Source organism: Orcinus orca, chromosome 11 (assembly GCF_937001465.1).
Source record: "Orcinus orca chromosome 11, mOrcOrc1.1, whole genome shotgun sequence".
Taxonomy (NCBI): domain Eukaryota; kingdom Metazoa; phylum Chordata; class Mammalia; order Artiodactyla; family Delphinidae; genus Orcinus; species Orcinus orca.
The window spans coordinates 89,088,403-89,112,674 of NC_064569.1; the positions used below are offsets into that span (position 1 = coordinate 89,088,403).

Genomic DNA, 24,272 nt, shown 5'->3' on the forward strand with positions numbered 1-24,272 from the left:
AAACAAAATCCCCCAAAACAAAACAAGAGTGACCTTGAGGATAAAGAACCGAGCAATCCCCACCTCTAGGTCCTGCCGAGTACAGTGTCCCCACTGGGTTTTCCCGAACAGTTCTGATCACTGGTGTGCCCTCCTTTTGGATACCCAGTTGAACTGCAGGGTGAAGGAGAAAGTCTTCTCTGATGAAGAGACATTTTTGCTTTTATTTCCTTGGATGGCTAACCCCTACACCCTGCCTTCTTTTTTTTTTTTAAAAAAAAAAGCCATGAGAATATCCTAAAGACCTGCCTGGTGGTGTGCCTGTGCGGAAGGATAACCCCCTTGCTCCCTCTCACCCTCTGTGTCCCGTTCTTGGAGAGACCACGTAGGTGGGCTGTTTCCCCACGCTCTGGGAGTGATGGGTCATGGGCCAGAGAGGGACTGGCCGGATCCTTGTCCCAGATCTCCGTAGGGAGGGCAGCTTTGTTGGGCCAAAGAGACAAATAAAAACAAACCAAAAAAAGCGGTGCTCAATTTGAGTTTGAAGGCTGGGCCCCACACAGCAAGTGGCTCTCCCCCTTGTAGAACGTCTCTCCCTTGTGATGGGCTTCTTGGTGCTAGCTGTTGTTCTCGGCCGTGAGATATTTGAGGGCGGCAAAGCCGTAGCGGCGGGACATGTCCTGCTGAAACTCCTCCTTCAGGGTTTTGAGACAGATGCGGTATTGCTTGTTGGACCGGAACTTGGTGATGTCGAAGCTAGGGGCGTGAGGCATGTGGATCATGTATGCGTTGGGCAGCACGATGAACTCATACTCCTGGAAGCAGACAAGAGCAGTGTGAGACCTGCAGAGCCCCCAGCGATGTATGATGAACACCCAAGCGGATGGCCGCCTGACCAAGCGAAGGAATAAGTGCTGAATGACACCAGGAAGCAGGGCAGCACCACCATGTGGACGGGAGCAGCTCAGGGCTGTCTCCATGACCTCGGACACATTACCTGGCTTCTCGGAGCCTTAGTTTTCCCATCTATAAAGCGAAAGTGATAATACCCACCTTGAGAGACGACCAGTAATGTATGGACGGTGCTGGGCAGAGCTTATGGCCCATAAAACGTTCCTGATTAAGTGTGAGTACACACCCACATATTTGCTCTAGAATGACACAAGCCACAGGAGGCTCTCTTGCTCGATTAAGTGATGTCTGCTTATGTGACTTCTCATAGGGTTTGATGAGATTTAACAGTCTCGTCAGATTAGTACAAAAGAGGGGACAAAAAAGGAATGAGGAAAAAGATGCTCCACTGGACAGAAGCTCATCAAGAACTAAATTCTCAAAAACAAAACAGAAAAACCCCAACAAAAAACAAACAAAGGGTTTCCCTGGTGGCGCAGTGGTTGAGAGTCCACCTGCCGATGCAGGGGACACGGGTTTGTGCCCCAGTCCGGGAAGATCCCACATGCCGTGGAGCGGCTGGGCCCGTGAGCCATGGCCGCTGAGCTTGTGCGTCCGGAGCCTGTGCTCCGCAACGGGAGAGGCCACAACAGTGAGAGGCCTGCGTACCAAAAAAAAAAAAAAAAAAAAAAAAAACCACACCAAACTTCTCGCCCACGCAGCCTTACTACGAATCATCGTATGGTATTCTCCACTTTGCAGAATATAGATAGGAACTCAGATAAAAAATAAAATGCCTCTAAATAGCTAAAACAGGTGACATAAATTCGGGATGTGTAACTCAAAGGAGAAGCAGCACAGCTGCACTCAGAATTACAATCTCTGATTTTAGATAGAATGTCTGATAAGTTTTGGTCAGCTAGTTTCCCAGCCCAGAGCAGATCAGAATAAACTCAAAGGGAAACGTCAAGATGGGGAAAGGTAGCTGTTCCACGTGGAGGAATACTGACAGCAGCCAGAAATGACAGTTGATGGTGAGGAAGGAGTGAGAAAAACCATAAAAAGAAAATGCAAGAACTCCTGGAGCTTAGCTGTCTGGGGTTTTTCACGTGGGGACAAACAGCCCTACCGATCCCAACAGCTCCTACAGGTGTGGCTGGATTACCTGTCAGGTGTGTACTCATTACCTCCCTAAATCACTAGAAAGAGTAAAATTACGTTTGGCAGAGCAAGGAAAATATGCAACAAATTTTCAAGAGTTCTGTCAAAATTGTCTAAAACAAAGCCCAGGTCTCAGTGCTGGAAAAATTAACTTTATTGAACCAGTTCACCTCACCACACTGCCGGATGCACGAATATTACAACATTTCTTTCAAACAGAAGCTGAGGCAGACTAAGCATTTCTGTTTGTGAGCAGCACTGGACCACCTCCAAGACTGAAAAAACGGACACTAAAGGTCGTGCTCTCCGTTGTTAAATATGGACACCATCCCATAACCTTCTATCTACATCAGTGGTTTGCAACCCTAGAGGTTTAGTCAAATCACCTGGGACTGTTCTCAAACACACTGGAAGTGTTGGAAAGTTCTCCAGGTGACTCAGGGCAGCCAGCACCGAGTATCCATTGCTTTCTCTGAATTCAGGATGCCCCTGTTGAGAAATCTTTACACTGTGCTCCAAGAGGCGGTGCCTTGGAGAATAGCAAACAGAGAGACCAAAGGGTGGGGTTGAGGGGCCTAAGCCTCCTTCTCCTAACTGAACCAGAATAGCTTTGCTTTTGTTTGTTTGACACAGGGGCTGCCAAGCTGTGGTGTGTCTGGCCGGCTGCATGTTCTTTAATAAATAAAGTTTTATTGGAACACAGCCACGTCCATTCTTTAGATACTGTCTACAACTGAACGACAATGGCAGAACTGAGTAGTTGAAAAAGAAACTTGCAGGCCCCACAAAGCCTCCCAAATTTACTATCTGGTTCTTTGGAGAAAAGCTTTGCAGACCCCTGGTTTAACCTATTAGAATTCTGCGGAGATTTTTCTTTTGAAGTAGGTGCTCAGTTAAGTATTAGTTGAATGAATGAAAAGGTTTCATGATTAAATACAGCCTGAACATCATCACTCTTTTAGTTACAGGGTAGAATAAATAGCTGCTTCTCAGCTGCGTGCTTTGTGTCATTTATACCGAACTGCTAGAATGCTTTGTGTCAGTTACATGACTCACAGGCTGAGTGATGAATGGTCATCATTTGCTTGTCTTCGTCACTGGGTTGAATGAGGATGAGGGGGTGAAGTGGTTTGTCACAGGACACTCACATGTGCCTGAGTCCTGGCTGGGAACCCAACTGTCTGTCACCCAAGGGAGAAGAAAGAGAAAAGTTTTGGGAATCAACAGCCCTGAGAATGAGTACTGTCATGTTCTCACTCTAGATCCCTGAACACGCTGTGTTCCTTCTCTGGTCCCTGTGTATTATCTCCAAGGCCCTTCCAGCTTTAAGATCCAGGCCTCCCCTTTCCCCACAGCACCGGGTCCATAACGTCCCACTCTTCTCACCTGGGCATCCAGTTCCATGATGTGAGCCACCTTGTTCCAGCCAAAGCCCACAAACCTCCGGTCGTACTCAGGGCAGTCCCGTCTCACGACAACATACGGCTCGAAATCGGCCTCCCACTCAACCCGGTAAGGCGTGGTGGCGGTCCGCCACTTGGCAAAGTTTGTGGGTGCGTGGCCTTTAGTCCAGACGTGGTACCTGGGACACATGGAGAAAAGCCACTGAGTGGAGGGAAGGAAGCTCAGCTTTCCAAATGCTGCTGGTTTGGAGGATGAAGAGCTACATGCTGATATAGTCCTTGTTGTGGGTTGCATTTTGTCCCCCACCTCCCGCCAAAAGCTATGTTCAAGCCCTAACCCCTAGTACCGGAGAATGTGACCTATTTGGAAAGAAGGTCTTTGCACATGTATCAAGTTAAGAAGAGGTCACAGTGGATTATTGCAGGGTCTAATCCAAAGGCTGGTGTCCTTATAAGAGGAAATTTTGGATACGGAGATACACAGGAAGAATGCCAGGTGAAGATGAAAGCAAAAATTGAAGTGATAGACCTGCAAGCCAAGGAACGCCAAGGATTGCTGGCAACCACCAGAAGCTGGAAAGAGGTACGAAAGAAATCTTCCCTAGAGCCTTTGGAGGAAGCCAGGAACCACCATCACCTTGAGTTTGGACTTCTGGCTTGCAGAATGGTGAGAATAACTTTCTGTCACTTTAAGCCACCCAGTTTGTAGTACCTTGTTACAGCAACGAATACAGTCCACTATCTACATCCTTTACTAATGAAGAGGCTATCACTGTGAAAGGGTACATGACTTTCTGGAGTGCTCTCTGTCGTTTATGTGGAACTGCATGTTAGTCTGTAATAGGGTCATTCCTACCAGGGACCATTGTGGAAGGCAGAAGACTCTCTTCTGGGTGACCTGCCCTCGTATAATGTTCTCCCTCTTGAGGCAGAACCTGTGACTATGGTATCACCTCTGTGATTATGCTACATTATAGGGCAAGAGGGATTTAGTACATGTAATTATGGTCACTAATCAGTTGACTTTAGATTAATTACAAGGGAGATTATGGGGGGTGGGCCTGACTTAATCACGTGAACCTTTAAATCTGAGTCTGGAAGAAAGCAAAAAGCCATGCGTGAGATGCCTATGGGGGCCACATGGCAGTCCTACAATGACAAGGAAAGGAATCCTGCCAACGACCAGTGAGCCTGGAGGAGAACCACACACTCTAGGGACAACTGCAGCCTTGCCCACGCTTTGATTTCAGCCAAACGAAACCCGAAGCAGAGAATCCAGCCATTCCATGCTTGGACCTCTGACCCTCAGAGACTGTGAGATAATAAATTTGTATTGTTTTGAGCTTCGAAACTTGTGGTAGTTTGTTATATGGCAATAAAAATGAATACAACCATGCAACAATAATGATAAGAAGCCAGTATTTAGTAAACACTTACTCTATACTGGTTATATTGTACATGCTAGACCTATAGTTTTAAATTCTTATTACGTGCCCAGTGTCAAGTTACAAATAGCAGCGGCGGAGTTGAGATTCAAACCTAGGCAGCCTGGCTCAAGGGCCAGGACCTTTATCCACGATGCTGGGTTACCTCTCTTATATGTCACTGTCACCACACTCTCTGCCTATATCTAGAGCAAGTAGTCAATGGCTGTGCACTAAGTTGAACAGATTAATGAATGAATGAGCACTGTAAAAACTTGAGAGGTACCTGAGACAGAAGACAGTTAGTGGGGCAGGAATGTGCCTCTGGAAGCTCCAAAGAGATGGCAGGAGGCTGAGGCGCTAGTGAAACAGCAGACGGGGCCCAAGAAAAAGAACATTCTAGAAAGAAAAGCTTCAGAAAATGCCCCAAGAAACCTACTGTCAGACCAGTAGACAGTGGTCTCCAGGACTTGCTTTCTGAGACCATCCTCAGCCTCCAAACATAGTGATGAGAGAGATTTCCTGGGTACACCTTGTGGGATGTTGCTTAGAGGAGATGCGGGGCACTCCGCTTTGAGCAGAGGTTCTCCAACGTGAGTGCGTATCAGAATGCCCTGGAGGACTATTTTCTAACAGATATCTGGGTTCCACCCCCAGAGTTTCTGATCCAGTAGGTCTGGGGTGAGGCTTCAGACCTGGCATTTCTAACAAGCTCCCAGGGGATGCTGTTGCTAGTGGCCCAGGGACCACACTCAGAACCGCTGCCCTGGAGGATGGATGTGTAGGTGTGTGGGGGATTTCTCATTCCAGGTGCAGTGCGGAGTAGGTTTCAGCTGTTCATCATTTGGAGGGAAGGTGACAAAAGCAATTTCTCGGAGGGAAGGTCTGTAATTTAGCACTTGGCATGGTGGCTTGCAAGCTGTGGGCCAGAGCAGCAATCGCGGACACAGCAGGCCAAACCCCAGCTCTCAGGCCCACGGACTTGGCCTTGAAATGAGTTCTTAGATAATCTGGGGATGGAGAAGGAAGGAAGGAGGTCTTGAAAATTTGCTGGATGGTCAGCCATTAGGCTGTGGCATCTAGAGTCTCTCTTTTTGCATGCATCTTCAAACACTGAAAATGAAAAAATTCAGGACTTGATCAGTGGTCTGATGGTACTTCGGTTAAGAGCACAGGCTCTGTAGTTCCCCAGAGCTGGGCTGAATCCAGGCTCTGTCACGTACTGGCCGTGTGGCCTGGCAAGTTATGTAGCCTCTCAGAGCCTCGGTTTCTTTATCTGTACAATGGGGACAACATATCTGCCTCATGGATTTGTTGTGAGGATTAAAGGAGCTGATCACAGTGCCTGGCACTCAATAAATGGTAGTTATTGTTTTTTTTCCAAAAAGAAAGGAGGATTGGTTGGTGGGGTATTAACTCTTTGAGGCTACTTTCCAGAATTCTGGAGGGAGGAAGAAGGCTGGAGTTTGAGTCCTGGCTCCCCCAGGACCCCTGCACTCCTCAGTTCCTTTATCTGTATAAAAGGTGAAAAGGGAGCATCTCTGAATTGTTGCATGAATAACCTACCTGATAAAATTATTTCACAAAATAATGTTTGAGAAAACCTTCCAGAAACTTCTAGTGACTTAATAGTGATATGAAAACCTAAGTTATTATGATCTTTCCAATAAAATTCAGATTGCCTAGAAATGTATGTTCTTTAGCTCAAAGGAAGTGTTGGGCATTCTTACACGGTTCAAAAGGGAGGTCTCTCTTTAAAACAGAAGCAGAAGGAGGGCGCAGCTCTCTCTTTCTTCCAACTGCTCTGTCAAGAGACCGAGCACGATTCCTACTCCCCCGCCCAGGGGCGCTACCCTTAATGCTGTAGCCTGTCCCCTGCAGACAGAAGCCATCGGCACCTGTGCTATCCTGCAGACTCTCTGGGCCCTTTGGACAGGTGGAAGGGTAGCTCTTCTGCAATGTTCCTGCAGGACTTAGGGTACTAGGAAATCAAGGAAATGAAAGGTTTGTTCGAAACTGTCACTCGGGCAACAGGAAAGTCAGCTGCCACATCTGTTGTGTCCAACCTTGGAGTCACTTTGATGACTTGAGTGGTTGAAGCTACTGCTGCCCATCCCAAGCCCGAGGACCTCGGAGAACAGACCACCCACAAGAAAAAGGGAGACGGCCTCCACGGCACTAACACGACGAAACACGCTTACCAAATGACTGAATGGACAAACAAACCAAGACAGGAATCAGAGCCGGGAGACGGGAGCAGAACTTAAACTGAGTAAAGTAGGAAAAGAAATAAGCTAACTGCCCTGCCCAGCGTTCCTGTCCTTGCATGTGGACACACAGGTCGATCACACGTGTACAAAAAGCGCATGGCACGTGGGAAGAGAAAACAACACTCCAAGCACACAGTGTGGGGCCAGCGGTGCTTTGTTTTGGCCTTAAAATGGTCTAATGCCATGACAACTGTCTGGGCCAGCAGCTCTGGCGCCTGGGTTCCCAGGAGCGAGAAGGCCTTCAGGCTCCCCCTCCCCCAGGAGGCGGCAGTGAGGGCCACTCACCTGAACGTGAAGAGGGTCCCCATGTCCAGCATCGACAGCAACTCTGCCTTCGACTTGGGGAAGGAGAGCCGGTAGCGCAGCGTCTCGAACGCAGGGACTATCGTCACCTTCTTGGTGTTGGCAAGGTCGAGCTGGATGACAGACTTCCTGGAGAGTGGGCAGGAAGAGAGACAGGGTCCCTGTGATGCCAGGCAGAGGCCTTCCCCACGGGACGGAGTGGAGGTGGTTGGCACAGGGAGGGGTCAGCCTCTCGGGTTAAAGATGGGGGATCCGAGGCCCGGGGAGGCCAGGTAGCTGGTCCAACGCCACTCGGGAGCCCTGCTGTCTCTGGACCAGAGAGCGGAGTCTTCCTGGAGAGTGAACAGAGGGGCCGGGGCCCTCCCTCACTTTCATAGCGTGTGCCCCTGTCAGAGACGAGTGCAAAAGCCAGGCGTCCGGGGCGCACAGGGTTTGGAGATCTGCCCACCTGCTGGGTCCGCTGGGTTGGCCACACGCTCCCAGTGCACCACTGGCCACGGGAGAGCTGGACATAAAGCTAATGAGGTATCACCAACTTGGGCATTTGTGGGTCCCATCTCTGCGACTCTTCCATCCTTTCCCTCCTTCAGACCCTGAGCCTTCAAAATGGCCAGACACACCCCACGCAGCCAGCAGCCAGTGCGCCAGAGCTCTGCTATCCCTCATCCTCTCATTCACTCCTGGCCTTTGAGCCTGGCCTTCTGCTCCTCAGACCCATGTCCTGCCTTATGGATTTATCTGCCATGGCCCAGCTCTGTGGCCAGCCTTTGAAAGAGAGAAAGGCCCGGAAAGGTCACAGTGCACGAAGCTTGTAATGAACACAGACAGGACTTAAATCCTGGCTCTGCCGCTTTAGGAGTCTTGCCACATCGTACAAGGGATTTAGCTTCTCACGACCTCAGGTTCCTCCCTAAGATGGGGCAATAATATCTCGCCCCTGAGGTGCTGTGGAGACCGGACAAGGTAACAGAAATACTAGTACTGTTTGGTACACCTGGCACGTGGCAGGCTGGAAGCGACAAATGGTCCCTATTACACTGCGGTGCCGTCCTATTCCCTGGCTTCACCTTCCAGCATCTCTTTGGCCGTGGCTTTGATACTTCATGCGGGCTCCCTGCTCAGACCACTGACCCTCAGGTCTCAGGCCAGCCTGGGCCATCTGCCCGTTATCTCTGAGACAGAGAAAGCAGTCTTCCTTGGGGTAATGCGAGGCGTTGAAGGCATTCTGCAAAAGTACCGGAAGCAGCAGCCCTCCAGAGCAATGCAACTGCTTGAAGTAAGAAGTCACTTTCACTCAACAGGACTCTGCGCCTGTGCCTACGCAGGGACTGGGGCTGGTCTGCAAAGAGCCGTCACCCTACGAGGAAGCAACACGTTAGCCCTGGCCGGCGTGGGACAAGAACAGAGCGGCCGTCCAGGAAGACCGGCAGCAGGGTTTGGAAGCAACAAATGAGGGGGAACCCGGACCAGGTCGGGAGAAGGGCAGGTCTCGGAAACCACTCTTGGTTAAGGGGTTTCACCGGCTCCCAGTGCAAAGGTGGTGGTTGAGATGGACTGGAAACTGACGTGGGAATCCTCCAAATATCAGTTGCGGTTCACTCTTTATAGTTATGCTTAAGTTAACTATATACCAAATGATATATGGGCCTCATGTCGCTACTTCAGGGGAGATTCATAAACGATGACACCAAGATAGAATCTGGGTGAGCTATATGTAGCTGGTTGGAGGACCAGAGGTCTGAGTCACCCCGTTCTGGCGTGCATTTCTCTGTCTTTTCTATGCAATGACTTCATACAAACACCCGAAGTTTCCTCACTGATGGCCAAGCATCCTCTTTCATATCAACCCTACATTGGACATGGGCAGAGCTGAAGCTCATTACCTTTCCCCCAGGAGAGGTATGTACCTTAGTTACAGATATGGGTGTTAGGGACGGGACACATGGGTCTAAAGAATACCCTTGGATCAAGATGGCGAAGCCCCTGGAGGGAGGAGGGAAGATGTCCCAGCACTGACGGGTGGTTGCCATTCGTTCAACAATCACCGAGCACCTACTACGTGCCAGGCACTGTGCTTGGCACTTGGAAATACAGAACAAAACATCCAAAGTCTCTTCCCACCTGGTGCTTACGTTTTCATCTGAAATGTCTCAGATGCTTAAGGCCCAAGGGCAAGTGTCTCTAAATTAGGGCTCTAGATTGCATTTGCAGCTAATTAGTTGAAGATACGACTGCTATGGAAATGGAGTGGGAGGCTAGGAGGGCTGAACTATGGAGGGAATGGTGAAGTGTACACACATACACAATAGACATAGAGATCTATGAACATGGACGTCTCTATCTATATAAACCCCACATTACTGTTACAGTCAAGGTTATTATAGAAGCCACTTCTTGGAATAGAAAATAATTCCCTCTCTCATGGTCCCCGTACATAGTCGGCAGCTCTGAGCTATGCTGACACATGTGAAGACCTGGCCAGGGCCGGGTGTTCAGGGGTAGACACTTGGGCTGAGCAAATTAGTTTCTTACTCTTGGAAATCTGAACAGATGCAGAGACTGGAGATCACAGAGCCGACTTGCACTAATATCAGGCAACACTCAGAGGTTTCTGAACTTCCACTGCAGAGTGGCCCGGAGCTGCCCAGGGTTAATTATGGTCTCAAGTATTGGTTTTCCAAATCCTACTTTGATTCCGTAAGATAAACCATTCAACATTTTCCCCCCTTTGATTTCTTTTCAGTTTAATTAAGTGCCTAGCACTGGTTTCTGTTGCTTGCAACAAAACCACCAATATATTGCAAGGCCCAGAGTAAGCAGACCTGGTCAGCAGCACGCCCTACAAAATCGAGTCCCAGAAAACCTTATTTCCCTCTGCACAGAGAGCATCAGACCCTCAAGTGTTTCCTGCAAATTCCCTTTCATCTCGCTAAAACACAAAATGCCACGGAGATGGATTTGTCGCTAGATAAGTCCGTTTCAGCCTCAGTTCAAGGAGGCTTTGATACCGATGTCCTGAATGGGTCTCATTATGAAGTTGTTTCAGCAACAAAGTGGTTTCAGGGCACCGACTCTGAGCACGTCTGTTCCTTGAGACGGTAACGGCAGCCTGGGCTCTCCTGGGCTGTGTCCCGCTGGCATATACTACCTTGGCTGGGCCCGCGGACCACCTGGAGTTGCATGGTCTGTGGCCATGCTCTACCTGGGAAGCGAGTCTAGCAGGGGATGGAGTGTTCCCAGTGCAGAATCTTCCAGGAGCAGGGGAGGGCAGGATGGCGAGGTGGGAAGGCTGGCCTGGGAGCCAGCTCTGACCCGCTGAGTGGTTCTGGGTCCCATCGTCCATCTCTCTGGGACTGGTTCATCTAGAGTATTCAAACTGAAGATTTTGGAAGGCAGTCCGGTACGGTAGTAACCAGGCAAACGTGGTTTCTAGCTGACTCCACCACTCCTCTCGGGCAAGTCACTTGAACCCTTCTGAGTCTCCGAGTTCATGCATGGGTTAAATATTTTGATGAGCAGAAGCACACGGTGCGTGCAGAAGTGCTGGCGCGGTGCCTGCCGCATGCTAGGTGCTGACTACATGGTGGCTGCTGTTCCGGACGCTTACTTGCATGTGTCAATTAGGCTGGGCTGTGGTGCCAGCTGGTTGGTTAAACAGTCGGTCCCGGCCAGGGCTTCACACGGGGAAGCACAGCTCAGAGCTGCCCCTGTGCACAGGGACCACGAGAGGGGCAATTATCTTCCATTCCAAGAAGAGGCTTCTATAATACCCCTTTGCCTTAGACGCAGGTCTAGATGTTGCTGTGAAGGTATCTTGTGGATGTGGCTAACATTTAGAATCAGCTGACTTTAAGGCCCTTACCCTTGATAATGTGGGTGGGCCTCCTCCAATCAGTTGAAGGCCTTAAGAGCAAAAACTGAGCTTAACTGGGAAAGAAGGACTTCTGCCCCAAAACTGTCACATAGAAATCCTGCCTGAGTTTCCAGCCTACTGACATGCTCTATGGATTTCGAACTCGCCAGTCATCGCAATTCCTTAAAATCACTATCCAGCCATATCTAACCATCCTATGGTTCTGTTTCTCTGAAGAATCCTGATTGATCCACTTGCCCTTGGCCAGGACCCCTTCAAAAATATTCACAAACCTACTAGAACATTTTTGGACTGAAAACTTGTAAAAGACACCCTAGGTAGCTACAGAAGTAAATGAGAAACCTGCTGGTGTAACAGAGCACGGCAAACACAGGGACTCAGAGGCAGCCGGCACCGGGTTCAGGTCCTGCCTGCCACCCTCCTGTGACCTTGGCGACACTGTAGTCACAGGTTCCCCATCTGTAAAATGGAGGTAACACTCCTCTCTTACCAATCAGCACTGCTGTGAGGATGAAATAATCATTTACAGCCAGGCATGCACCTGACGTGGAATAACTGAGTAACAAGTGAGCTTGCGTCCCCCTTCCCAGCTCAGCTTCCCGCTGGGCCTGGTGCAAGAGAAAGTACGAGGGCAGAGGGTTCAGAAAAGGCCACAAACTGCCCACAACCAGGACAGATTTCTGGCTTGCCGGCCTGCCTGTCTATGGAAACAGAGTTTATTTGATTTCGGTCTCCAGCCAGCTCCCCGAGTCCTTCCTCATGTCAAAAACAATTCAGGTGTTTCTGACACAGTAAATTCATCCCTTCCAGTCTGGTGGGGCCGACCTGGTAGCAAGCTGTGAACTGGGTGGTGTCTGTCTTCCAAGTCCCCCATCTCCTCTCCCGTGCATCTTTTCCCCTCAGCCTCTCGTGCTAGTTTACTCAAGTATGCAAATAGTTCATGGCCTTTTTTGCTCCCATTTGGTAAAACTGGTGACCGAGTTTGCGGGGGGGTGGGGGTGGGGGATGTGAGTAGCAAGGCTTCCTGCGCCAGTTGAGGGGACGGAGGTGGGCAGAGACTGCAGGCTTTCATGGGGCTCAGCGCTAAGTTGAAGAAACAGCACGAAAGAGTACACTGTTAGGTAGATGGGCTTCCTGGCGCTTAAAATGACCAAACCTGAAGACTGACCCTGGCAGTTGACCGCGTATGCACGTGGGCGCGCGCGCGCACACACACACACACACATACCCTCCCCCTCTTCCTCTCTCTTTAACTCCATCCTTTGCCCTAGAGGCAGGTCTCTGTCACCAGGAAAACAGCCCAGGTTCCTGGCATGAAGAGATTATGGGAAAGTGTCTCAGAGAAATAAGAAACAGGGATGAGCTGTGTGGTTCTAATGACGTCACCTCATCAGTGGTGAAGATGAGGGCTCTGAGGCTGGGAGGCTTAGGTTTGCAACCCGGCTGATTACTTAACCTCTTTGTTCCCCAGCTTCTGTCTGTAAAGATGGGGATGGTGATCACAGCATTAATCTCAGAGGGTGTTTGTGAGGACTGAATGAGCTCCTGTATGTAAAATGCTTAATCCGTGCCTGGTAGGTGACAAGCACTGATGTGCGCTGGCCATCGGCATGCGTGTCCGTCCCTCTTATGCCAGCCTGACGGCGCTCATAAAGCCTGGCGCCCACCCTGGATTCTCCCACTTCGCTCTTTCATTGGTTCCTCGCTTGTTCCACTCTGTGCCAGGCACTGTTGAAGCACTTGGGATACACTGGTAAACAGAACAGGCAGAAATCCCTGCCCTCGGGGAGCTGACATTTTACACGTGGGGGACAGACGAGAAGAACAGAGTGAATCACATAGTGTGTTGGAAAGTGAGACCTGCTGAGAGAGAACGGAGCTGGGTTAGGAACGCCAGAGGTGGAGAATGGGCTGTACTTTTAAAGAGGCAGGCGTCATGGAGAAGGGGGTATCTAAAACAGATACCTGGAGTAAGCGAGGGAGCATGCCATGTGGTGACCTGGGTTAAGAGCTGTCTGGGTTAGGGAAACAGCCAGTGCAAAGGTCCTAATGACAAGAGCACAGCAAGGAACAGAGAGAGGAAGGGGACCAGAAAGGCCATGGGGGAGGGGGAGGGTGCTGCAGATCATACAGGGCCTTACAGATCACTGAAGGGTGTGGTGGGCAAATGCCTCCCCCGCCTCTCCCCCAGTGAAAACCGCCTCCTAATCCCAGGAACCTGCAGCTATGTTACCTTACACAGCAAAAGGGACTCCGCAGATGTGACAAAGGATGCTGAGATAGGAAGGTTATCCTGGATGATTCAGGTGGATTCAGTGTAACAGAGAGCATCCTTCTAAGAGGGAGTTAGGAAGCAGAGGCTGGAGTGATGTGGCCACAAGCCAAAGAATGTGGGTGGCCTCCCAGCAGCAAGAAAAGATTCTCCCCTAGAGCCTCCAGAGAGCAGCCCTGTTGACACCTTGATTTTAGCCTCCACAGACCCTTTTCAGCATCCTTACAGCAGCAACAGGAAACCAATACAAAGGTCTTGAGATCTTACTCAGTGAGATGGGGAGCCGCCAGGGAACTCTAAGCTGAGTGAGAGGACCTGCTTTCTGTATTGAAAGAATCACTCTGCTGCTGTGTTGAGAGCCGACTGTAGTGTCGCCTAGGGTAGAAGCTGGGAGGTCAATTACGAGGCCCTTGACGCAATACAGGTGCTACCTTATGGGATGGCCAGATATTCTGATGTTTCAAGAGGAGGCTACTAAAACGATTTTCAGTACATGTGGGGAATGGGTCTCTCTCAGGGGCTGCCAGTTTGAAGAGAGGCTGAAGAGTGAGAAGAAGAGCACGGTCTTCCACATCGGACGATGCTGATTCTATCTCAATACCGCTTCACTAATTGTGTAATCAGGGCAATTTTCTTAACTCTGGGCTTTTGTTTCCTTATCTTGATGATAATAAATACTTCACAGGCTTGGTTATGAAGAGAACTAAGATAATATATTCATTAATTAGTGAATATTTATGAAGCCAGACCAGAAATATTGAGTCCAGAGCTGGGTGAACAGATAAAACCTCTGTCCTGACAGAGTCCAAAGTGCAGAGAGGCAGAAGTGTAGACTCTCTGGTGTGGAACTTCCCATCACTGAGCTGTATGTCCTTTTCATTTTTTCATAGAGACAAAAAATATACTAAAGATTATTAGGCACTGAGCAGAGAGGGAATGGGGAGTTACTGTTTAACGGTTACAGAGTTTCAGTTTTGAAGGCACAAAGAATTCTGGAGATAGATGATGGTGATGGCTGCAAAACAATGAGAATATTCTTTTAATGCCACTAAACTATACACTTAAAAATGTATAGATGGGTTAAGATGATACATTCTTAAAAAATTTTAATTTTATTGGAGTACAGTTTTATAATGTGTTATTTTCAGGGGTACAGCAAAGTGATTCAGTCATACATATATTCATTCATTTTTAGATTCTTTTCTCATATAGGTTATCACAGAGGATTGAGTAGAGTTCCCTGAGCTACACAGTAGGGCCTTGTTGGTTATCTACCTTATACATGGTAGTGTGTGGGTGTTTATCCCAAGCTCCTGATTTATTGCTCCGCCTCCACCTTTCCCCTTTGGTAACCACAGGTTTTTTTTCAATATCTGTAAATGTGTTTTTGTAAATAAGTTCATTTGTTACCTTTTTTTAAAAAAAGATTCCACACATGAGTGATATCATGTGGTATTTGCCTTTCTCTGTCTGACTTCACGTAGTATGATAATCCTTAGGTCCATCCATGTTGCTGCAAATGGCATTGTTTCATTCTTATTTTTATGGCTGAGTAATATTGATTATATACATATATACCACATCTTCTTTACCCATTGATCTGTGATGGACTTTTAGGTTGCTTCCATGTCTTGGCTATCGTAAACAGTGCAGCAATGAACAGTGGGGTGAATGTATCTTTTTGAATTATGGCCTTCTCTGGATATATACCACAGAGTGGGATTGCTGGATCATATGGTAGTTCTATTTTTAGATTTTTAAGGAAACTCCGTACTGTTCTCCATAGTGGTTGTATCAATTTACATTCCTACCAAGAGTGTAAGAGGGTTCCCTATTCTCCACACCCTCTCCAGCATTTATTATTTGTCAACTTTTTGATGATGGTCATTTTGACTGGTGTGAGGTGATACCTCATTGTAGTTTTGATTTGCATTTCTCTGATAATTAGTGATGTTGAGTATTTTTCATGTGTCTATTGGCCATCTGTATGTCTTCTTTGGAGAAATTCTGTTTAGTTCTTCTGCCCATTTTTCAATTGGCTTGTTTTCTTTTTTTAATTTATTTTTTATTGAAGCATAGTTGATTTACAACGTTGGGTTAGTTTCAGGTGTACAGCAAAGTGATTCAATTATACATATTATGTCTTCTTTTCTTTCCTTTTTTTTTTACATCTTTATTGGAGTATAATTGCTTTACAATGGTTAGTTTCTGCTTTATAACAAAGTGAATCAGTTATACATATACATATGTTCCCATATCTCTTCCCTCTTGCACCTCCCTCCCTCCCATCCTCCCTATCCCACCCCTACAGGCGGTCACAAAGCACAGAGCTGATCTCCCTGTGCTATGCAGCTGCTTCCCACTAGCTGTCTACCTTACGTCTGTTAGTGTATATATGTCCATGCCTCTCTCTCGCTTTGTCACAGCTTACCCTTTCCCCTCCCCATATCCTCAAGTCCATTCTCTAGTAGGTCTGTGTCTTTATTCCTGTGTTACCCCTAGGTTCTTCATGACATTTTTTTCCCTTAGATTCCATATATATGTGTTAGCATACGGTATTTGTCTTTCTCTTTCTGACTTACTTCACTCTGTATGACAGACTCTAGGTCTATCCACCTCATTACAAATAGCTCAATTTCATTTCTTTTTATGGCTGAGTAATATTCCATTGTATATATGTGCCACATCTTCTTTATCCATTCATCCGATGATGGACACTTAGGTTGTTTCCATCTCTGGGCTACTGTAAATAGAGCTGCAGTGAACATTTTGGTACATGACTCTTTTTGAATTTTGGTTTTCTCAGGGTACATGCCCAGTAGTGGGATTGCTGGTTCATATGGTAATTCTATTTGTAGTTTTTTAAGGAACCTCCATACTGTTCTCCACAGTGGCTGTATCAATTTACATTCCCACCAACAGTGCAAGACGGTTCCCTTTCTCCACACCCTCTCCAGCGTTTATTGTTTCTAGATTTTTTGATGATGGCATTCTGACTGGTGTGAGATGATATCTCATTGTAGTTTTGATTTGCATTTCTCTAATGATTAATGAAGTTGAGCATTCTTTCATGTGTTTGTTGGCAGTCTGTATATCTTCTTTGGAGAAATGTCTATTTAGGTCTTCTGCCCATTTTTGGATTGGGTTGTTTGTTTTTTTGTTATTGAGCTGCATGAGCTGCTTGTAAATTTTGGAGATTAATCCTTTGTCAGTTGTTTCATTTGCAAATATTTTCTCCCATTCTGAGGGTTGTCTTTTGGTCTTGTTTATGGTTTCCTTTGCTGTGCAAAAGCTTTGAAGTTTCATTAGGTCCCATTTGTTTGTTTTTATTTCCATTTCTCTAGGAGGTGGGTCAAAAAGGATCTTGCTGTGATTTATGTCAGAGAGTGTTCTCCCTATGTTTTCCTCTAAGAGTTTGATAGTTTCTGGCCTTACATTTAGGTCTTTAATCCATTTTGAGCTTATTTTTGTGTATGGTGTTAGGGAGTGATCTAATCTCATACTTTTACATGTACCTGTCCAGTTTTCCGAGCACCACTTATTGAAAAGGCTGTCCTTTCTCTACCGTACATTCCTGTCTCCTTTATCAAAGATAAGGTGACCATATGTGCGTGGGTTTATCTCTGGGCTTTCTATCCTGTTCCATTGATCTATATTTCTGTTTTTGTGCCAGTACCATACCGTCTTGATTACTATAGCTTTGTAGTATAGTCTGAAGTCAGGGAGCCTGATTCCTCCAGCTCCGTTTTTCGTTCTCAAGATTGCTTTGGCTATTCGGGCTCTTTTGTGTTTCCATACAAATTGTGAAATTTTTTGTTCTAGTTCTGTGAAAAATGCCAGTGGTAGTTTGATAGGGATTGCATTGAATCTGTAGATTGCTTTGGGTAGTAGAGTCATTTTCACAATGTTGATTCTTCCAATCCAAGAACATGGTATATCTCTCCAACTATTTGTATCATCTTTAATTTCTTTCATCAGTGTCTTATAATTTTCTGCATACAGGTCTTTTGTCTCCTTAGGTAGGTTTGTTCCTAGATATTTTATTCTTTTTGTTGCAGTGGTAAATGGGAGGGTTTTCTTGATTTCACTTTCAGATTTTTCATCATTAGTGTATAGGAATGCCAGAGATTTCTGTGCATTAATTTTGTATCCTGATACTTTACCAAATTCATTGATTAGCTCTAGTAGTTTTCTGGTAGCATCTTTAGGATTCTCTATGTACAGTATCATGTCATCTGCAAACAGTGACAGCTTTACTCCTTCTTTTCCGATTTGGATTCCTTTTATTTCCTTCTCTTCTCTGATTGCTGTGGCTAAAACTTCCAAAACTATGTTGAATAAGAGTGGTGAGAGTGGGCAACCTTGTCTTGTTCCTGATCTTAGTGGAAATGCTTTCAGTTTTTCACCATTGAGGATGATGTTTGCTGTGGGCTTGTCATATATGGCCTTTATTATGTTGAGGAAAGTTCCCTCTATGCCTACTTTCTGCAGGGTTTTTATCATAAATGGGTGTTGAATTTTGTCAAAAGCTTTCTCTGCATCTATTGAGATGATCATATGGTTTTTCTCCTTCAATTTGTTAATATGGTTTATCATGTTGATAGATTTGCGTATATTGAAGAATCCTTGCATTCCTGGAATAAACCCCACTTGATCATGGTGTATGATCCGTTTAATGTGCTGTTGGATTCTGTTTGCTAGTATTTTGTTGAGGATTTTTGCATCTATGTTCATCAGTGATATTGGCCTGTAGTTTTCTTTCTTTGTGACATCCTTGTCTGGTTTTGGTATCAAGGTGATGGTGGCCTAGTAGAATGAGTTTGGGAGTGTTCTTCCCTCTGCTATATTTTGGAAGAGTTTGAGGATAGGTGTTAGCTCTTCTCTAAATGTTTGATAGAATTCGCCTGTGAAGCCATCTGGTTCTGGGCTTTTGTTTGTTGGAAGATTTTTAATCACAGTTTCAACTTCAGTGCTTGTGATTGGTCTGTTCATATTTTCTATTTCTTCCTGATTCAGTCTTGGCAGGTTGTGCATTTCTAAGAATTTGTCCATTTCTTCCAGGTTGTACATTTTATTGGCATAGAGTTGCTTGTAGTAATCTCTCATGATCTTTTGTATTTCTGCAGTGTCAGTTGTTACTTCTTTTTCATTTCTAATTCTATTGATTTGAGTCTTCTCCCTGTTTTTCTTGGTGAGTCTGGCTAATGGTTTATCAATTTTGTTTATCTTCTCAAAGAACCAGCTTTTAGTTTTATTGATCTTTGCTATTGTTTCCTTCATTTCTTTTTCATTTATTTCTGATCTGATTTTTATGATTTCTTTCCTGCTGCTAACTTTGGGGTTTTCTTGTTCTTCTTTCTCTAATTGCTTTAGGTGCAAGGTTAGGTTGTTTATTCGAGACGTTTCCTGTTTCTTAAAGTAGGATTGTTATTGCTATAAACTTCCCTCTTAGAACTGCTTTTGCTGCATCCCATAGGTTTTGGGTCGTCGTGTCTCCATTGTCATTTGTTTCTAGGTATTTTTTTATTTCCTCTTTGATTTCTTCAGTGATCACTTCGTTATTAAGTAGTGTATTGTTTAGCCTCCATGTGTTTGTATTTTTTACAGATCTTTTCCTGTAATTGATATCTAGTCTCATAGCATTGTGGTCGGAAAAGATACTTGAAACAATTTCAATTTTCTTAAATTTACCAAGGTTTGACTTGTGACCCAAGATATGATCTATCCTGGAGAATGTTCCATGAGCACTTGAGAAAAATGTGTATTCTGTTGTTTTTGGATGGAATGTCCTATAAATATCAATTAAGTCCATCTTGTTTAATGTATCATTTAAAGCTTGTGTTTCCTTATTTATTTTCATTTTGGATGATCTGTCCATTGGTTAAAGTGGGGTGTTAAAGTCCCCTACTATGAATGTGTTACTGTCGATATCCCCATTTATGGCTGTTAGTATTTGCCTTATGTATTGAGGTGCTCCTATGTTGGGTGCATAAATATTTACAATTGTTATATCTTCTTCTTGGATCAATCCCTTGATCATTGTCCTTCTTTGTCTTTTCTAATAGTCTTTATTCTAAAGTCTATTTTGTCTGATATGAGAATTGCTACTCCAGCTTTCTTTTGGTTTCCATTTGCATGAAATATCTTTTTCCATCCCCTTACTTTCAGTCTGTATGTGTCTTGAGGTCTGAAGTGGGTCTGTTGTAGACAGCAAATACATGGGTCTTGTTTTTATATCCATTCTGCCAATCTGTGTCTTTTGTGGGAGCATTTAGTCCATTTACATTTAAGGTAATTATCGATATGTATGTTCCTATTCCCATTTTCTTAATTGTTTTGGGTTCGTTATTGTAGGTCTTTTCCTTCTCTTGTGTTTCTTGCCCAGAGAAGTTCCTTTAGCATTTGCTGTAAAGCTGGTTTGGTGGTGCTGAACTCTCTCAGCTTTTGCTTGTCTGTAAAGGTTTTAATTTCTCCATCAAATCTGAATGAGATCCTTGCTGGGTAGAGTAATCTTGGTTGCAGGTTTTTCTCCTTCATCACTTTAAATATGTCCTGCCAGTCCCTTCTGGCTTGCAGAGTTTCTGATGAAAGATCAGCTGTTAGCCTTATGGGGATTCCCTTGTGTGTTATTTGTTGTTTTTCCCTTGCTGCTTTTAATATGTTTTCTTTGTATTTAATTTTTGACAGTTTGATTAATATGTGTCTTGGCGTATTTCTCCTTGGATTTATCCTGTATGGGACTCTCTGTGCTTCCTGGACTTGATTAACTATTTCCTTTCCCATATTAGAGAAGTTTTCAACTATAATCTCTTCAAAAATCTTCTCAGTCCCTTTCTTTTTCTCTTCTTCTTCTGGAACGCCTATAATTTGAATGTTGGTGCTTTTAATGTTGTCCCAGAGGTCTCTGAGACTGTCCTCAGTTCTTTGCATTCTTTTTTCTTTATTCTGCTCTGCAGTAGTTATTTCCACTATTTTATCTTCCAGATCACTTATCCGGTCTTCTGCCTCAGTTATTCTGCTAATGATCCTGTCTAGAGTATTTTTAATTTCATTTATTGTGTTGTTCATTGTTGTTTGTTTCATCTTTAGTTCTTGTAGGTCCTTGTTAAATGTTTCTTGCATTTTGTCCATTCTATTTCCAAGATTTTGGATCATCTTTACTATCATTACTCTGAATTCTTTTTCAGGCAGACTGCCTATTTTCTCTTCATTTGTTAGGTCTGGTGGGTTTTTATCTTGCTCCTTCATCTGCTGTGTGTTTTTCTGTCTTCTCATTTTCCTTATCTTACTGTGTTTGGGGTCTTCTTTTTGCAGGCTGCAGGCTCGTAGTTCCCGTTGTTTTTGGTGTCTGTCCCCAGTGGCTAAGGTTGGTTCAGTGGGTTGTGTAGGCTTCCTGGTGGAGGGGACTAGTGCCTGTGTTTTGGTGGATGAGGCTGGATCTTGTCTCTCTGGTGGGCAGGTCCACGTCTGGTGGTGTGTTCTGGGGTGTCTGTGGACTTATTATGATTTTAGGCAGCCTCTCTGCTAATGGGTGGGGTTGTGTTCCTCTCTTCCTAGTTGTTTGGCTTAGGGTGTCCAGCACTGTAGCTTGCTGGTCGTTGAGTGAAGCTGGGTGCTGAGATGGAGATCTCTGGGAGATTTTTGCTGTTTGATATTGTGTGGAGCTGGGAGGTCTCTTGTGGACCAGTGTCCTGAAGTTGGCTCTCCTACCTCAGAGGCACAGCACTGACTCCTGGCTGCAGCACCAAGAGCCTTTCATCCACACGGCTCAGAATAAAAGGGAGAAAAAGTAGAAATAAAGAATTAGTCAAGTAGAAAGAAAGAAAGCAAGAAAGAAAGGAGGGAGAGAAGGAGGAAGGAAGGAAGGAGGGAAGGAAGGAAAAAAAGAAAGAAGATAAAATAAAGTATGATAAAATATAAAGTTATTAAAATAAAAAAATAATTATTAAGAAAAAAGAAAAATTAAAAAAAAAATCAAAGACGGACAGATAGAACCCTAGGACAAATGGTGGAAGCAAAGCTATACAGCATAAATCTTGCTCTCAAAGTCCACCTCCTCAATTTGGGATGATTCGTTGTCTATTCATGTATTCCACAGACATCAAGTTGATCGTGGAGCTTTAATCCGCTGCTTCTAAGGCTGCTGGGAGAGATTTCCCTTTCTCTTCTTTGTTCTCACAGCTCCCAGGGGCTCAGCTTTGGATTTGGCCCCGCCTCTGCGTGTAGGTCGCCGGAGGGCATCTGTTCTTCGCTCAGACAGGACGGGGTTAAGGGAGCTGCTGATTCGGGGGCTCTGGCTCACTCAGGCCGTGGGGAGGGAGGGGTGCGGATGCGGGGCGAGCCTGCAGCGGCAGAGGCCGGCGGGATTTTGCACCAGCTTGAAGCGCGCCATGCGTTCTCCCCTGGGAGTTGTCCCTGGATTCTGCGACCGTGGCAGTGTGGCGGGCTGCACAGGTTCCCTGGAAGGGGGGTGTGGATAGTGACCTGTGCTCGCACACAGGCTTCTTGGTGGCAGCAGCAGCAGCCTTAGCGTCTCATGCCCGTTTCTGGGGTCCGCGCTTTTAGCCGCGGCTCGCACCCGTCTCTGGAGCTTCTTTATTAATCCCCTCTCCTCACGCACCAGGAAACAAAGAGGTAAGAAAAAGTCTCTTGCCTCTTCGTCAGGTTCAGACTTTTCCCCGGACTCCCTCCCGGCTAGCCGTGGTGCACTAACCCCCTGCAGGCTGTGTTCACGCCGCCAATCCCGGTCCTCTCCGTGCATCCGACTGAAGCCTGAGCCTCAGCTCCCAGCCCCGCCCGCCCTGGCGGGGGAGCAGACAAGCCTCTCGGGCTGGTGAGTGCCGGTCGGCCCTGATCCTCTGTGCGGGAATCTCTCCCTGCTTTGCCCTCCACACCCCTGTTGCTGTGCTCGCCTCCGCGGCTCCGAAGCTTCCCCCTCCGCCACCCGCAGTCTCTGCCCGCGAAGGGCCTTCCTAGTGTGTGGAAACCTTTCCTCCTTCACAGCTCCCTCCCACTGGTGAGGGTCCTGTCCCTATTCTTTTGTCTCTGTTTATTCTTTTTTCTTTTGCTCTACACAGGTACGTGGGGGGTTTCTTGCCTTTTGGGAGGTCTGAGGTCTTCTGCCAGCGTTCAGTAGGTGTTGTGTAGGAGTTGTTCCACGTGTAGATGTATTTCTGGTGTATCTGTGGGGAGGAAGGTGATCTCCACGCCTTACTCTTCTGCCATCTTCCTGTTTTTTTGACATAGAGCTACATGAGCTGTCTGTATATTTTCGAGATTAATCTCTTGTTGGTCACTTCATTTGCAAATATTTTCTCCCATTCTGTGGGTTGTGTTTTCGTTTTATGGTTTCCTTTGTTGTGCAGAAGTTTTTAAGTTTAATTAAGTCCCATTTATTTTTATTTTTGTTACTCTAGAAGGTGGATTAAAAAAGATACCATTGTGATTTCTGTGAAAAAGTGTTCTGCCTATGTTTTCCTCTAAGAGTTTTATAGTATCCGGCCTTACATTTAGATCTTTGATCCATTTCGAGGTTTTTTTTGTGTATGGTGTTAGGGAGTGTTCTAATTTCATTTGTTTTAACATGTAGCTGTCCAGTTTTCCCAGCACCACTTATTGAAGAGACTGGCTTTTCATTGAGCTACCATATGATCCAGCAGGCTCATTCGTGGACCTATAACCTAGGAAGACAGAATTGGAAAGACACAGGCAGGCAAATCTGCAGTGTCTTTTCTCTGTTAAATTGACCATAGGTGCATGAATTTATTTCTGGGCTCTCTATCCTGTTCCATTGATCTATATTTCTGTTTTTGTGCCAGTAACATATTGTCTTGATTACTCTGGCTTTGTGGTATAGTCTGAAGCAGGGAGTCTGATTCCTCCAGCTCTGTTTTTCTTTCTCAGGATTGCTTTGGCTATTTGGGGTCTTTTGTGTTTCCATATAAATTCAAAATATTTTGTTCTAGTTCTGTGAAAAATGCCATTAGTTGAACTGTGTTCTAAAAAGCAGAAGTGGGACTTCCCTGGTGGTGCGGTGGTTAAGAATCCGCCTGCCAATGCAGGGGACATGGGTTCGAACCCTGGTCTGGGAAGATCCCACATGCCACGGAGCAACTAAGCCCGTGCGCCACAACTACTGAACCTGTGCTCTAGAGCCTGCGAGCCACAACTACTGAAGTCTGCACGCCTAGAGCCCGTGCTCCGCAACGAGAAGCCACTGCAATGAGAAGCCCGCACATCGCAACAAAGGGTAGCCGCCCCCCCTTGCCTCAACTAGAGAAAGCCCGTGCACAGCAACAAAGACCCAATTCAACCAAAAATAAATTAAAAAAAGCAGAAGTTAGCCAGTCAGGGGAGGGGGTTCAAGGTATTTGCAAAATTTGGAAATAAGAAAGCATATAGGATCCAGGGGAACTGAATTTCTTAGAACACACCTGGTACATTGTAAGTGGTCAATAAACAGTAATCAAAAGTGCTTGTAGGGCTCCCTGGTGGCGCAGTGGTTGAGAGTCCGCCTGCCGATGCAGGGGACACGGGTTCGTGACCCGGTCCGGGAAGATCCCACATGTCGCGGAGCGGCTGGGCCCGTGAGCCATGGCCGCTGGGCCTGCGTGTCCGGAGCCTGTGCTCCGCAACGGGAGAGGCCACAACAGTGAGAGGCCCGCGTACCGCAAAAAAAAAAAAAAAAAAAAAAAA

At 46.1% G+C, this 24,272-nt stretch overlaps 1 protein-coding gene across 1 annotated transcript in view; it reads right to left on the reverse strand.

Annotated features, from left to right (window-relative positions):
• Window positions 1–237: 237 nt before the first annotated feature.
• LARGE1 (LARGE xylosyl- and glucuronyltransferase 1) overlaps window positions 238–24,272 on the reverse strand; it is a 585,040-nt gene continuing 561,005 nt past the window's right edge. The window contains exons 13-15 of the mRNA XM_004269399.4: window positions 7,414–7,560; window positions 3,418–3,613; window positions 238–794 (exon numbers count right to left, since the gene is read on the reverse strand). Of these exons, the coding sequence (XP_004269447.1) occupies window positions 597–794; window positions 3,418–3,613; window positions 7,414–7,560 (541 nt within the window). The 3' untranslated portion in view covers window positions 238–596. The remainder of the gene's footprint in view (window positions 795–3,417; window positions 3,614–7,413; window positions 7,561–24,272) is intronic.